At 44.2% G+C, this 16,117-nt stretch overlaps 1 protein-coding gene across 1 annotated transcript in view; it reads left to right on the top strand.

The window, feature by feature from the left end:
* Positions 1-16,117, top strand: part of TGFBR2 (transforming growth factor beta receptor 2) — a 95,109-nt gene that overhangs the window by 35,633 nt on the left and 43,359 nt on the right. Inside the window, exon 3 of the mRNA XM_019946918.3 lies at positions 3,142-3,332. Within this exon, the coding sequence (XP_019802477.1) occupies positions 3,142-3,332 (191 nt within the window). The remainder of the gene's footprint in view (positions 1-3,141; positions 3,333-16,117) is intronic.

A 16,117-nucleotide genomic window follows, 5' to 3' on the forward strand; every position in this document is an offset into this window, starting at 1 on the left:
GTTTCAATTTATCAGCTATTTTTTTAAAGTAACCTCTGTGTCTCCTGGCCATTTGCAAATGAGCATGTAAACCCAGATATCTTGCCCGCTCCTTTTGGAAGGAGCCTTTTGAGACTTTCTCTGGACCGTGTATACTCAGCCTTGATGATAAATCTGAAACCCTGGCACATTTCCCTACGTACCAGGACATGAATTAGGTTCTTAAGAACTAAAGGAATGTTAACAGCAAAGATCTGTCACGGCAGCTTGCCATACCTGCCAGCTGCACTTGTGTCCAGCTCTGAGTGGTGGTTTTGAAAAAGGGATTTTGACAGAGATGGTGTTCAGAGCAGAGGCACGAGTGTGATCAGAGGTTCAGAAGCGTGCCATCTGAGGGCTGGTGGGGGCAGTTAGCCATGGCTGGTCCAGTAAAGAGGACGTGGGCTCTGTTGAGATCTGAAGGGCTCTCAAGTGGAAAATATAGTCAACTTGTCGTGCAGAACTCTGCAGGACAGGAGACCCACAGCATTTACAAGGGGACAGACAGACTTGTACTCAGGATCAGTTGAAACATTTTCTCAGTCGTGGTTTCCTGCCAGTGGGCCAGGCTTCCTTCTCTGGAAGGGTCAGACCAAGTTCGAGAGGATGGAGGACCACTTGTCAGGTTTGGGGCAGGAAGCCTCAGACCCCAGACCAGCTGACCCCAGGCTCCTTTTCATTCCTGTTTTCTGCTGACTGTCTTTACTTAAACATCCATTGGAGGTGAGAACATACTTCTGCACCCAAACAGGCTCTTTTCATTAAAGGTAGTTTCCCTACCCCAGTACAAGTCCAAGGGGTGGAGTGTGAATCACACATCCCTGGCATTGAAGCTTTGCTGTCTCAGAAGATGCGGGCATGTGGGGAAGCCTCTCTGTGCCCTCTGTGTCTCAGCCCTAAAGATTAAATACACTGAACGTTATTTTTACCTTTCTGGGCAAAGACACATTTGGATGTGGAGAGAGGGAGGTGCCAGGGATGCTGTCCTGCACCCCCGCCCATGCAGCACTGAGGTGCTCACCCTGGGCTGAGGGATCACCCCAAGCCCTCCAGGGGTGCTCCTCTCGTCTGCTCCCCGAGCTGCTTCATTGGAGTCCAGCAGGTTCAGCCTCTCTGTACCAGCAGCCAGCATCCCAGGACTGGTTGGTGCAGTGGCCCAAACGCCTGACCACTTTGCCTCAGCTTGGGACAGCTCTGATGGGCCATCCCAGCCCCCAGCTGCCCAGAGGTCAGCAGAGGCCTCATCGCGACCCCCCTCCCTGCTCTTTGCAGCATTGCTGCCTTTGGCCCCTGCAGGGGAATCTCCCTAGAGCTCCTGCACAGAGATCCAGAGTTCTCACAGCCTCAGAGTCTGTGTCCAGGGCACGCACACTCGGACACTAGGCTATCTTAGGAATAGCCCAGTGGGGGAATAAAAGACTCTGCTCTCTGTGGTGGTACTCTCCCACGATCAGTTTTAGTGTTCTTTTCATTCACTCGCTGATTCATTCATTTATTTATTTATTTTTAATTTATTTATTTTTTGTGGTACGCGGGCCTCTCACTGTTGTGGGCTCTCCCGTTGCAGAGCACAGGCTCCGGACGCGCAGGCTCAGCGGCCATGGCTCATGGGCCTAGCGGCTCCGCGGCATGTGGGATCTTCCCGGACCGGGGCACGAACCCATGTCCCCTGCATCGGCAGGTGGACTCTCAACCACTGCGCCACCAGGGAAGCCCTCATTCATTTATTGAACCAATGCCAGTTGTGCACTCTTACCATGTGAAATGCTGAAGTCCTTTTCAAGGATAGACATATTTTAGAACCAAAATTAATTTCATAACTGTGGTTCTTTTGTCGCAGATATTGACAACCTCTTCAGTAGCAGGACAAAGAAGTCTGTATTTATTTCACTGTATCCTCCTTTTCTGTGCTCCAGTGTACCCACAGATGTTTTACACAGTGGGCCCTGCCTGTCCAGGAGACACCGTTACAGCACTGAGTGGAGGAAGCAGTTGAGGACCTTATGGAGCCTCAAGTGCTGTGGTTGAGTTTCCTCCCTCTGATTCTAGCTCTATAGGCAGCGAGGGGTGGAAGTCGGGGCTCTGAAAGAGCTGCCCCAGGGCTGCAGAGCAGCTTTCCTTCGTGGCTCACAGTTTCTTCCTTGTCCCATCCCGGGGCCTCTGGAGGCTTCACAAGGCAGGGACGCCATGCTTTTCCCTGGGATCCCGGAGGACTCAGCACGGCTTCATTTTGTTACCAAAACCAAACACAAACCCCCACCTACACAGGTGGGCACACAACTATGGGGGCAGGGAGGGAGGTGCTTTTGTTTCATGGCCACTGTTTTTGCCAAGACTTTCCAGTAGCTTGGGGGTTAAGGATAGGTAGGAGTTTTGGGTTTTTTTTAGTTTTTTTTTCAAAATTTATTACTTTTTAATTTTTTATACAGTCTTTAAAGATTATGCTCCATTTGCAGTTATTACAAAATATTGGCTATATTCCCATCCTTGAGCCTGTCTTATACCCTCCCACTCTCCCCACCTCCCCACCGGTAACCACTAGTTTGTTCTCTGTATCTGTGAGTCTGTTTCTGTTTCGTTACATTCACTAGTTGTACTTTTTAGATCCCACATATAAGTGATGTCGTATAGTATTTGTCTTTCTCTGTCTGACGTATTTAACTTAGCGTAATGCCCCCCAAGTCCATCCATGTTGCTGCAAATGGCAAAATTTCGTTCTTTTTATGACTGAGTAATATTTAGCTAGATTCTGTCCAGCAAACTAGAGATGCAATGCTAGCCTCACAGTGCGATCAGGATGGAAGGTTTGGAGTCACCCCAAGGACCTAGCGATCTCCTGTTCCCCCACGCCCTCCCTTTAATGATTTAATTAAGGCATAACGTGTAAAGTTCTCTGACAGGTTTGTCTCCAAGGAAAGCCCTCACGTTATGATCCTAAGTGGGTTCTGAGATAAGCAAAGGAAAGACTGAAGTGCATGGAAAAGCACAGGACATGACGGGACAACCTGTAAGTGATGGAGAACAGGAGGCAGCGCTGCTGTCGGAAACAATGTCCTGATGGAGATACAGCCGAGACTGCTTCCCTGTGGGACCACACTCACCCCCTCCTTCTCTGTACCCCAGGAGAAAGAATGATGAGAACATCACACTGGAGACGGTCTGCCATGACCCCAAGATCGCCTACCATGGATTTGTCCTTGACGACGCTGCTTCTTCAGAGTGTATTATGAAGGAAAAAAAGGGGTCTGGAGAGACTTTCTTCATGTGTTCCTGCAGCTCCGAAGAGTGCAACGACCACATCATCTTCTCTGAAGGTGAGTGTTCTTCTCGGGATGGTCTGCAGGCTCAGGGCACATCCCTTCCTGGCTGGTGCTGGATGGTGGGCTCACACTGGGGATCAGGCCCCCTTCACCTGTTGGAAAGAGGGGCTTAAGGGGTAGCAGGGTTGGTTCTGGTCTGTATCAAATCTGGCTCCCGGGGCCCACATTATGATTTGTCACTGAGAAATAGTTTGTGTCACCCAGAGCAGTGGTTCTCAAAGCGCAGTGCCTGGAACAGCAGCAGTGGCATCACCTGAGAACTTGTTAGAAATGCAGATTCCAGGGTGCCACCCCTGACTGTGGAACCAGAAACTCTGGGTGCGGGCCCAGGGTGATTCTGAGGCAGCTCAAGTTTGAGAACGACTGGTCCAGAGTTGGGAGGAGGCTGTATGATTCAGGAGGGAGACTTTAACTCAAGTTGTTGTGTGTACATACTCCTAGGATTTGTCTAAAGGGGAAAGTATATTAACCTCAGTAATGATAGCCTGTTGGATGCACACTTGTCTCTATCCATCATGCATATTGTGTTGGCCAAAAAGTTCGTTTGGGTTCTGTAACATCTTCCACATAAAGCCAAATGAACTTTTTGCCCAACTCAATATTATCCCTCCTTCCCTCCCCTCTTTCTCTACTCCCTCCCTCTCTCCCTCCTACCTTCCCTCCCATCTTCCATCTGCCCATCCGTCCATCTGCCCATCCATCCATCCACCCACTTTTCCATCTCTCCATCTGCCCATCCATCTCTCCATCTATGTATCCATTCATCTATCTGTCCATCTGTCCATCCATCTCTCTTTTCGTCTATCCATGTATCTGTCCATCTGTCCATCCATCCAAACACCTGTCCATCTGTCCATCCACTCAAACATCCATCCATCTGTCCATCCATCCACCAGCCATCTGTACAGCTGTCTGTCCATCTGTCCAACCATTCATTGCACCCACTCATCCATCCTTCCATGCAAACAGTTGATCATACTATAAATATTACCTGGCAATATTTTTTTTCACCTACCCACTTTTACTTCTCTTCTAAACAAGACAATATATGTAGATATATTGTACACCTTTTAATTGTTGTCCAGAATTGCATAATATGGCATATCTTCTATGAGTGACTTAACCATTCTTAACTTATTCCCAAATAAGTTGGTAGCTTATTTTAGGTGTCTCCAGTTTTCCACTTAATGCTACATTGACTATCTTTGTAAAAACATCTTATACATTTGTGCTAGTATTTCTGCAAGATAGATTTCTAGAAATGAAATTTCTGGATCAGAGGTATGCACATTTTAAATTTGGATAGCCGCTATTAAATTGTTCTCCTCCCCCAGAAGATATATAAGCATATGAATTTCCATCTACTTTCTCCAGCACTGGAGATTATAAGCCTTTTAATTTTTCCAGGCTGATGATGCAAATAATATTCTCTTGATTTTAGGAATATAAATTCAGCATGGGGAAAGGTTATTTTAGCCCCAAATAGGTCCAATTCAATAAAAACTCCTTTTGGAACACAAGTGCTGGGTCGACACACTATCCCTGCTACTGTGTGTGTCCCAAATATGGAAAGTGATGAGTCTCATGCTTTGTGTATGGTGCTCATGGGCATTGCAGACCCACCTCTTGCTCTCCGTGTGTCCTTCAGCCAGTTTCCCTCCCTTCCTGTTCTACACCCCACCTGTGCCAATTTCTCAGTGTACAAAGGCAGGCATGTACGTCTTGTCAGCGCAACACTTTCCAAAATCACTCCCCTCTCGTTTTTTTCGTCCTACAGGCACTCCATGTCTCTCATTTTCCTTATGTAATTTGAGTTAGGAGGGACATTGTAACTAGATTAAATCACACTAAAACATGGTAACCTTGATATCCTGGTTTACCGTGTTAACCTTCCCCAAGTACTTCACCTTTAAAAACAAGGCCCAGGCTAAGCCAAAGGAATTAATCCTTAATAGTGGAATATCCAGACATGTTTATTACCATCTATGAAACTTTTCTCTCCTTTTGCATACTGGCTTATCCACAATGGAAGAATTTATTTCATTCAAAGGGGACAAAAGTTGATAAATGGCTTGCAAGTTGGATATATTTTATATATATGTATATTACTATAAGCTCTTAAGGTATTTATGACTTCAGTTTTCAGCGTATTTTCAACTCATGTGATAATCATGGGCCCACATTCATGTTTTCCCTCTTATTCATTATCAGACTGTTTGTTTCTTTATGAGGTGAGATAATCAGCATAAAGGTGGTTTCTCATTGTACAACCCAAGAAATCCAGCACAGCTGATGACTCAGATATTTGCGTGATTTCAGAGTCTTCTAAAATGCTCCAGGGAGTATGCTTAAAAATAACCATCTCTCTTCTCTCTATTTGTTGTAGGGGGATATTTTCATCCCCTACAACATCAGGTATTAGGAAGAACACTTTGGGGTCCATTTCTCTTATTGCCACCATCTCTTCTTTATTTTAAGGAATGAAAACTTTTTTTTTAATTGAAGTATAATTGACTTACAATGTTGTGTTAATTACTGATGTACAACAAAGTGACTCAGTTATGTACATATGTGTGTGTGTGTGTATATATATATATATATACACACACATTTTTTAATATATTCTTTTCCATTGTGGTTTATCATGGGATTTTTTAAAAATTGGGGTATAGTTCTTTTACAATGTTGTGTTAGTTTCTACTGTACAGCGAAGTGGAGTTCCCTGTGCTATACAGCAGGTTCTCATCAGTTATCTATTTTATACATATTAGTTAGTATATATATGTCAATATATGTCAATCCCAATCTTCCAATTCATCCCACCCCCACTTTCCCCCCTTGGTGTCCATATGTTTGTTCTCTACTTCTGTGTCTCTATTTCTGCCTTGCAAACAGGTTCATCTGTACCATTTTTCTAGATTCCACATATGTGTGTTAATATACGATATTTGTTTTTCTCTTTCTGACTTACTTCACTCTGTATGACAGTCCATAGGTCCATCCACATCTCTACAAGTGACCCAATTTCATTCCTTTTTATGGCTAATATTCCATTGTATATATCTACCACATCTTCTTTATCCATTCATCTGTTGATGGGCATTTAGGTTGCTTCTATGACCTGGCTATTATAAATAGTGCTGCAATGAACATTGGAGTGCAAATGTCTTTTTGAGTTATAGTTTCCTCTGGGTATATGCCCAGTAGTGAGATTGTTGGGTCTCATAGGATATTGAATATAGTTCTCTGTGCTATATAGTAGGACTTTGTTGTTTATGCATTCTATATATAAAAGCTTACATCTGCTAATTCCAACCTCCCAGTCGATCCCTCCCCCAACTCCCTCCCTCTTGGCAACCACCAGTCTGTTCTCTATGTCTGTGATTCTGTTTCTGTTTCATAGATAGGTTCATTTGTGTCATATTTTAGATTCCACATATAAGTGATATCATATGGTATTTATCTTTCTTTTTCTGACTTACTTCACTTAGTATGATAATCTCTGGTTGATTCCATGTTGCTGCAAATGGCGTTATTTCATTCTTTTTTCTGGCTGAGTAGTATTCCTTTGTATATGCATACCACACCTTCTTTATCCATTCATCTGTTGATGGACATTTAGGTTGTTTCCATGTCTTGGCTATTGTGAATAGTGCTGCTGTGAACATAAGGGTGCATGTTTCTTTTTTGAATTATAGTTTTATCTGGATATATGCCCAGGAGTGGGATTGCTATATCACATGGTAATTCTATTTTTAGTTTTCTGAGGAAGCTCCATACTGTTTTCTACACTGCACCAATTTACATTCCCACCAACGGTGTGGGAGGGTTCCCTTTTCTCCACACTCTCTCCAGCATTTATTATTTGTAGACTTTTTAATGATGGGCATTCTGACTGGTGTGAGGTAGTAGTACCTCATTGTAGTTTTGACTTGCAGTTCTCTAATAATTAGCAGTGTTGAGCATCTTTTTGTGTGCCTGTTGGCCATCTGTATGTCTTCTTTGGAGAAATGTCTATTTAGGTCTTCTGCCCATTTTTCGATTGGGTTGTTTTTTTTGTTGTTGAGTTGTATGAGCTGTTTGTATATTTTGGAAATTAAGCCCTTGTCAGTCGCATCATTTGCAAATATTTTCTTCCATTCTGTAGGTTGTCTTTTCGTTTTGTTTATGGTTTCCTTTGCTGTGCAAAAGCTTGTAAGTTTGATTAGGTCCCATTTGTTTATTTTTGTTTTTATTTCTATTGCCTTGGGAGACTGACCTAAGAAAACACTGGTACAATTTATGTCAAAGAATTTTTTGCCTACGATCTCTTCTAGTTTTATGGTGTCATGTCTTATGTTTCAGTCTTTAAACCATTTTGATTTTATTTTTGTGTATGGTGAGAGTGTGTGTTCTAACTTCATTGATTTACATGCAACTGTCTAACTTTCTCAGCACCACTTGCTGAAGAGACTTTTTCCCGTTTTATATTCTGGCCTTCTTTGTCAAAGATTAATTGACTGTAGGTGTGTGGGTTTTTTTCCCTAGGCTCTCTATTCTGTTCCATTGATCTGTGTGTCTCTTTTTGTGCCAATACCATGCTGTTTTGATTATTGTAGCTTTGTAGCATTGTCTGAAGTCTGGGAGGGTTATGCCTCCTGCTTTGTTCTTTTTCTTCAGGATTGCTTTGGCAATTTTGGGTCTTTTATGGTTCCATATGGATTTTAGGATTATTTGTTTTAGTTCTGTGAAAAATGTCATGGGTAATTTGATAGGGATTACATTAAATATGTAGATTGCTTTGAGTAGTATTGCCATTTTAACAATATTAATTTTTCCAATCCAAGAGCATGGGTTATCTTTCCATTTCTGTATTGTCCCAATTTTAGTATATGTGCTGCCAAAGCGAGCACATATCTTTCCATTTCTTTGAATCATCTTCAGTTTCATTTGTTAATGTTTTATAGTTCTCAGCATATAGTTCTCAGTTCTCAGTATAGTTCTCAGTCTTTCACCTCCTTGATGAGGTTTATAAGGTGGGAAAACTCTTGAAGCAATTTTTATTTTTCTACTCCAAGTCAAATAAGATGGGGAACACAAAAGCTCTCTGGAGTGTTCTGTGTAGTATTTTTATTAGGATAGCACTCTGTTCCTGTTGCTTTCTGATCTACAAACAATGGATAATGATTACTTACATCTTACATTTTTCTTAAATATGTGAGGGAAAAAAAGTTGAGCCACAAGATTTACTCTTTAAAGTAGATCTTTATTTTCAGTGTTACTATGAATGATAGCTGACATTCAGAGGGAATGTAGTTGCGTGTTTGTTGCTAAGCCCCTGTGATGGCCTGGCCTCAGTTAATCTCATAGCCACCCCATGAGATAGGCACTGCTAGTATCCCCATCTTATAGATGAGAAAACCAAGCTCAGAGAACTGTAACACCTTGTCCAGGATCCCATGACTGGTGGTGGCATAGCTAGGATTCATAATGGGCTGTGTATAAAATACAACTTCTGTGAGGGTTTTTCCCCCTTCCTTCTCTTTTTATGTCCTTCTTTCTTGCACTCTCTCTATCTCTGTCTTTCTAAACAGATAACATATGTACATATTAAAAAATTCAAATTCGACAAACTGGATACAGTGAAAAGAAAGCCTCCTCTTGGTCTGTGATCATCCAGAGAGATTTTTCTGCATGGAACTCTGCATGGAAATCCTAAACGTGGTAAATCATATCATTGAGATTTTTTTTTAAAAGTCAGATTCATTGATGTATAATTTACGTAAAATAAAATCCACCGTTTGAAGATACTATTTTCACTGAATTGTGACTAATATATATAGCTGTGTAACTACTACCACAATCAAGATACAGAACATTTTTGTGACTCCCAGTAAATTCCCTTATTCCCTTTTTCCATCATCATTGGGATTTTTATCCTCATTTTAGAAATTTGGTTGCTTTCTTCCTGTATTTGGTGATTGCCATTTACTTAACCGAGGCCATGACCTCAGTCCTCCAAAGAATGGACAGGTGGGACAGCCCAGCCTCAGACAACAGGATACCACTGTGTTCCTTTGCCTCTATAGGCACCCAGGCCTATTCTACCAAAAAAAAAAAAAAAAGGGTGGGGGGGGCCAAATGCCACCTCTTTGTATTATTTAGCACTGATTTTCTCTCCTGCTCCATGTTGCTTGTCTGTACGCCTGGCATAAAGCCTGAAGCCTGGCAGATGGTTTCGGGGAGGATGGGCCTCTACACAAGCCACTAGTCCTCCCATCTTCACTCCTTTCAGGTTCCCAGAGGTTGGTGTGTAGTGATGGCTTGTATGCCTCTGGTCTTGTTCACCTTGTTGAAGCACCTTTACGTTCTATACCTGAGAAATGTGCAGAGAATGTATTGAAGATATTGAAGGTTCGTTGAGATCATTGTCTTAAGGCCCAGAAAGATGATTAGATTACTGTCCCCTGGTGATGATGGCAGAGAGCCAGGAACATAGAAGTTAGGTGACTTGCCTGTAGTTACTCAGCTAGTTAGTGGCAGAGCTGGCTACAGGTTTGGTCTGCAGACTCTCACCAAGGTCTGTGTCTCTAGTACAGGGTTTGGAGTCTGTATTCCGAGGGGCATCAGGGGCTGCTCTGAGGAACTGAGGGAGAAGGGAGTAAATCAGCTCTCCTTTACCTGCCATGTGTACCAAGCTTCAGCAGAAGATGTGAATCACAGAAGGGCGTTGCCAGCTTTCATGAGTTTGAAACCAATGTTCCAAAACAAAGGAATTAAAGAGACCTTGCTGTCTTTCTTTTTGAACCAGGTACCTATCTTTTCCCCCAAAACCCCCCAGTGGGGCCTTGTGCTATGCCCGGTGGCTCCCTGCTTCCCTAAAGTAGATCAATTAGAATGAGGCCGGGGTCCGCTCTTCCGTCTGCTCTCCGAAAGTCAGGTCTCCTGTCCTGTCTGATGATTCCTGCTTGGTGAAAGATGTGTAGAATTCTGAGGAAGTCATTATCTCCCCCTGAGCTCACCAAGCCCTATGATTCCGGTTAGAAGAGAGGGCATTTGTCTGGGTCCTTATTGATGTCCTGGTGACAGCTGTCACTCAAACAAGCCCTGTCAGGCTCCTGGACCAAAGTGAGCCCAGGATGGGGGTGGGGACCCCAAGCTAACGGCTCCCTGTTCACTTGCAGATGACATGTCCACTTTGCAAAATCATGATGTGGGTAGGATCGCTCATTAAGCCCTGAAGAATCCAAAACACCACTCAGTTTTATTCATTTCATAAATGGTTTCCAAGTGCAGTAAAGATGCTTCATTTGCAGAGTGCCAGGCAAGGAGATGATTTCTGCTTGTTTTAGGTACGAAATAAACAGTCCAGTGTAATGGTTAAGATGGGTCTGTGGTGGGTTTCTGGAATTTTAAGGCCCATTCTACCACTTGTTCGCTTTGCCACATTGGGCCAGTTACCTGACCTCTCCTAGTCTGTAAAATGGAACTAAAACGGGGGGTGGGTGGGGTGCGGCTAGATTGTTACATGCCGTGCTTACGACAGCGCCCCATCTGTTAGCTGCTGGTATTATTTGGGGGTTTATATCCGATGCGGACTTTTGCTCACCCTGAGATGTGAAGCCAGGCCCGTCCGGCCCTCTGGTGTGTTCCAGCACTGAGGTCTGTGGTGGAGACTTGACCACAGTGTGCAGCAGGCCACTCAGACCTCCTATGTGTGGCATTGCAAGAGTTTGGGAGGGGTTTGTGTTGCTTTAACTCGTGCCTCGAGCAGCTTCTTTCTTCTCCACATGCCTTCACAGAGGTAGGGGGAGCATACCGAGTCCACAGTTTGTAATCAAAGCTAACCACATCCCTCCATCTTCGGATAATATCACACATTAGACGCGTTGTTCCTTTTGTGATGCAGAATCACAGTAGCAGGTGGCTAAATACAAATGGGAGGGCTCACTGTGCCGTGCAGGTCAGTGCTCGGGGCGATCGCACTTCTGTTCTTGCCAAAGGGCTTCACTCCGTCTTCCTTTTCTCAGCAGAAAGCTGCTTTGGGCCACGTGGCCGCCCCATTGAATGGCTGTGCCGCTGTTGACCACTTAGTGCTGATAGTGATAGCTGTGGCCTCAGGATGCTGGGGGATTGAAGGAGGTGAAGCTTGGGAGGGCCAGCGTGGCAGCTGGTACACAGCAGGTGCCTCCATTCTCCCTCATTCCTCCAGATAAGGAGCGCACTCTCTGCTGAGGAGAACCCCTCCTCTGAATGGGGAACCTTCGCTACTCCAAGTGTCCACGGACCAGCTGCAGCATTGCCGGGCAGCTGGGTAGAAGAACAGAACCTCAGGGCCCTCCTGGACCCACTGCATCAGTATCAGTGTTGTAACAGTGTCCTTGGTGATCTGTTCTCACACTGAAGTGTGAAAACGCTGGTGTGAACTCACCCAGCTAGGAATGGAACCAGAGAAGCAAAGATGGGTCTTGTTAGCTTCCTGCTGGTAACTTGCCCAGCTGATCAGTCAGCCCAAGAGGAATACATTTGGTCTTAAACCTGGTCCTTTGCAAAGGAGCTAAATATGCTTTACTCTGTCCTTTCGTGTAACAGAACTCCCTACTGAAATGGGGGTGTTTTTCCATAGCGATAGTGAAGTCATTTTTTGTATGCGTTACAAACTTTGTGCTGGCATGGAGCTCCACGTGGAGAAGATGAGGTGCCTTTTCAGGAACATTTCTTTGGTTTCCGTGATAATGTTCACATACTTTATCTATGGGATCATACTCTACTATTTCCCAAAGCAAGAAGACATGTAGGAATACCTTCAAGAAGCATTTCACAAGATGTTGTTCTGAACTGGATCTGTTGATACGAGGGAGTTGTTTGGTAGCCTGGGGGAGCCCGGGACAAGGAATAGGGAGGCATTAAAAGGAGTTCGCCTGAATCAGTTTGCTCTTCAGTTGTTTGTTATCGTCATCTGCTGGGTTAGGATGGTAATTTGGCAGACTGAAGGAGGTGTGCTTCTGGACTGCTCCCAGCTCCCAGATGGCTGGATCCCTGGCCATCCCACCTTTCCTCCTGACTTAGAGCTGAACTGCTTCTTCTGGAAATGGCAAGTCTCCATGGCCATGAGGGAAAGGGAATTAGCATTAAACTCAAGCCTGGACTCTGAAAAGTTTGGTTTCAAGGCCAGAGTCCCACCCCCTTCCTTAGCTGAAGTGCAGGGGAGCTGGCACCATGCCCAAGGCCCAGACTATGGACATCCCTAGAACAATAGTAGTGATGGTCTCTGCCCTGGGGTGAGAGCCTGCTGTGGTTGGTCCACCTGTGCTAACTGCTTTCAGGTGTGTTGCCTTGTTTCCTAGAGTCATAACTTTTTTTTGACGTCATGTTCTAGCATTTTTTCAGATTTACTGAGGTATAATTAAGAAATAAAGTTGTAGATATTTAAAGTGTACATCATGGTGACTTAATATACACATATTTTGTGAAAGGATTCCCTCCATCTAGGCAGTTCACACATCCATCACCTCACATATTTTTCTTTTTGTGTGAGAACATTTAAGTTCTACTCTCTTAGCAAATTTCAATTGTACAAGACAGTGTTATCAACTATAGTCACCATGTTTTACACTAGATTCTCATCACTCATTCATCTTAGAGCTGAAAGTTTATACCTTTTTACCAACCTCTCCCTATTTCCCCCACCCCCCAGCCCACGGCAACCACCGTTTTACCGTTTCTGTGAGTTTGCTTTTTGTTTTTAGATTCCACATGTGAATTATACCATGAGGTATTTGTCTGTCTCTGTCTTATTTCATTTAGCATAATGTCCTCAAAGTCTATCCATGATGTTACAAATGGAAGGATTTCCCTCTTCCTCATGGCTGAATACTATTCCATTGAATATACACCACACCTTCTTTATCCATTCATCCCTTGGTGGACATTTAGGTCGCTTCCATGTCTTGCCAGTTATGAATGATGCTGCAGTGAACATGGGAGTACAGATGGCTCTTTGAGATCCTGTTTTCATTTCTTTGGATAAATACCCAGGAGTGGGATTGCTGGGTCATATGGTAGTTCTATTTTTAGTTTTTTAAGGAATCTCCATACTGTTCTCCATAGAAGCTGTATCAATTTACATTCCCACCAACAGTGCAAAGGGGTTCCCTTTTCTCCACATCCTTGCCAAGACTTGTCATCTTAGTCTTTTTGGAGTCGTAACTTTTTTTATGCTGAAATGAAGCCCATGCAGTTAGCTCGTCCAAACTTTTCATTTTACTGACAAAGAAATGGATTTCTAGAGAGTGGTGTGAATTTCCCAAGATTTCGCAGTTGGTTCTCCACCATTTGTCCACAGGAGAGTTGGAGAATCTTGTCTCTTTTTTTCAGGGAGTACCATCAACCCTCCACGTTCAGCTGTGTGTGGGGTGCTTGTTAACAACAGTCTTACCCCCATGTGGACACAAGCCTGGTTGCTCATCTGTGCCTAGACTCCCCATTCAGCCAGTCCTGGGCAAGCAGCACAACCAGAGGCTATACCATTCACGGGCTTGTTAGGAATGAGCTTTATAAATGACGCCCAGCAGGAGAAGATCGTGCTCTCCCCGGTGAGATTTTCTGGGTTCAAATCTCAGCTAAGCCATTTATGAGTTGTTTGTCCTTGGGTGAACCAATTTACCTCAGTTTTCCCCTCTGAAAAATGGGGATAGAAATAGTGCTCACTTTGAATAGGATTTTTGTGAGGATAAATGTGTTTATTCATGTAGGGAACTTAGAATAGTACCTGGCACAGAACACCTATGCAATAAATTTTGGCTGTAAAGAGTTACCATTGTTCCCCTAGACTCAAATGTCTTGTCTTTGGATTTAGCCAGATGAGTGAGGCACTTTGTACCAATGTCGTGTTGCATTCTCCTTCCTGAAAATTCCTTCTGCTGACTCGTCTGTAAGTACCATCCATCTTCAGCAACAGTCCTGTGACTCGGAGGGACAGGTTCACTGTAAAGAACGCTGTTGAGGAAGCTGTTCTCTGCACTGTATTGTCACCTCGCTGAGGAAGCCAGGAGAAATTTCTCTCAGCTCTCTGCTTTGGAAAGATTATTCCCCTCATGAGGACATACTTGCTTCTGACCTTAAGGACACTTTGAAGCATACAGAGCTTCAAGTAGAGCAGGGATCAGCAAGCTTCTTTGGTAAAGGACCAGTTCATGAATACCTTGGGCTTTGCAGGCCAGAGACCCCCTGTTGCAGCCACAGACAGTATGTAAACAAATGGATGTGACCATGTTCCAGTAAAACTTTATTTACAGAACAAGGCTTCAGGCCACCCCCTGATACACATGACCGTGTTTTGTTGTATTTCTCCCTACAGTACTACCAGAAAAGCTCCAGTCATGCTTCTAGCAAATATGTGGGCGTGTACTTTGCATACTGACATCACCCCTGCTTGCCTGTCTTCCTACATTTACCTTCCATTTGTCTTGATCCCAGCTCCCATGTTTACTTTTTTTTGGTCTTCCCCCCACTACTGTGTCTATCTCTAGGTTGCATGAGATTTTTTTTTTTTTTTTTTTAACAGGATGGAACTATCAGTAAATACATCAGTTATATCTAGTTAACTTAGGAACCAGGACGCTAGAAACCACTCTGACTCAGAGTTCACCTGCTGTGGTAAAATGCTCCTGGCTGACCCACAAGCTGCCTGCAGGCCCCACAGGACCTGGAGAGGCAGAGAGCAAGGAGACGAGGAGACAGGGACTCCTGGTAGCTACAAACGCTCCTTCTTTCCTTTCTCATTGTTGTCGAGTTTCTTTTAAATGAAAACAGCCTCTTTGGTTTGCAGGCCTAAAGCTGGCAGGAAGACAAATGATTTTTTTTTACAATATCAGACACGCGGTTTCCTGTCTCTGTTTAACTTGCTAGCAGATCATCTCAGCCAGCTGGGTCCCCCTGGACCTGTTGTGACCTTAATAACGTTGCTTCCCGCCATCCAGCAGACCCACTCCGGGTGTGGATCACGCGCCTGGCGTACTGTATGGACTCATCTTGGGTTCTGCGTCGGGGAGGGCTTGGACGTGCTGCCGACCTCATTTTGTGTTCGTTCTGCTCCAGCATGCGGCAGCTGGCTTCTTGGGGGAAGTTTTGAGTTCCTGCGTGCAAGAAACCAGCAGAATGATATGTGCTCTGGCAGCTCTGGGCTCTGGGTGTGCTGCTGCCTTTGAACTGCGCCCTCACGACTCAAAATAGCTGGCTCGCCAGCTGTGCTTTTTTGTTTCAAGAGAAACAAACCAGATTTACTTTCTGGTCTCAATGCAAAAGGAAAAGAAACCTAAGTGTGGAAATTTGGTGGAGAAAAGTTGTTAGAAGAGGAAGAAAATTCTGGATTAAAGTCACTCGTCTCATTCTGGGGAAGAGAAATCAGTTATTTGAGGCGATGATTCAGTGCTGAAGGAGACTTGGGTTGTGAATGAGTTAGAAGCCTCCTCTGAATCCCTGAATCCAGCCCCACGTCTGGCCAAGGAAATTATAAAGATTGGACATGCCAGAGGGCACTGTGACTCAGTCCAGTGAGGCTTAGCATGTATTTGAAGTGTCTTCAGGCAAAGCAACTGGCTTCTGTAGGGTTTTTTTTTTTCCCCCTAAGCAGCAAAGTAAACAAAGATGCTCTGAGGCCAGATGTGGTTGCCAGCTGTGAATATTTCTACCCTGGAACCTCATCCTGACGTGAATCACAGCCGAGTGGAATCCATTAAGGACACAGTCTGTCTCGAACCCCATCCCCTAGATGTGAGTGACCAATAGAACAGTTGAGC

The sequence above is a fragment of the Tursiops truncatus genome, chromosome 10 (assembly GCF_011762595.2).
Source record: "Tursiops truncatus isolate mTurTru1 chromosome 10, mTurTru1.mat.Y, whole genome shotgun sequence".
Lineage (NCBI taxonomy): Eukaryota > Metazoa > Chordata > Mammalia > Artiodactyla > Delphinidae > Tursiops > Tursiops truncatus.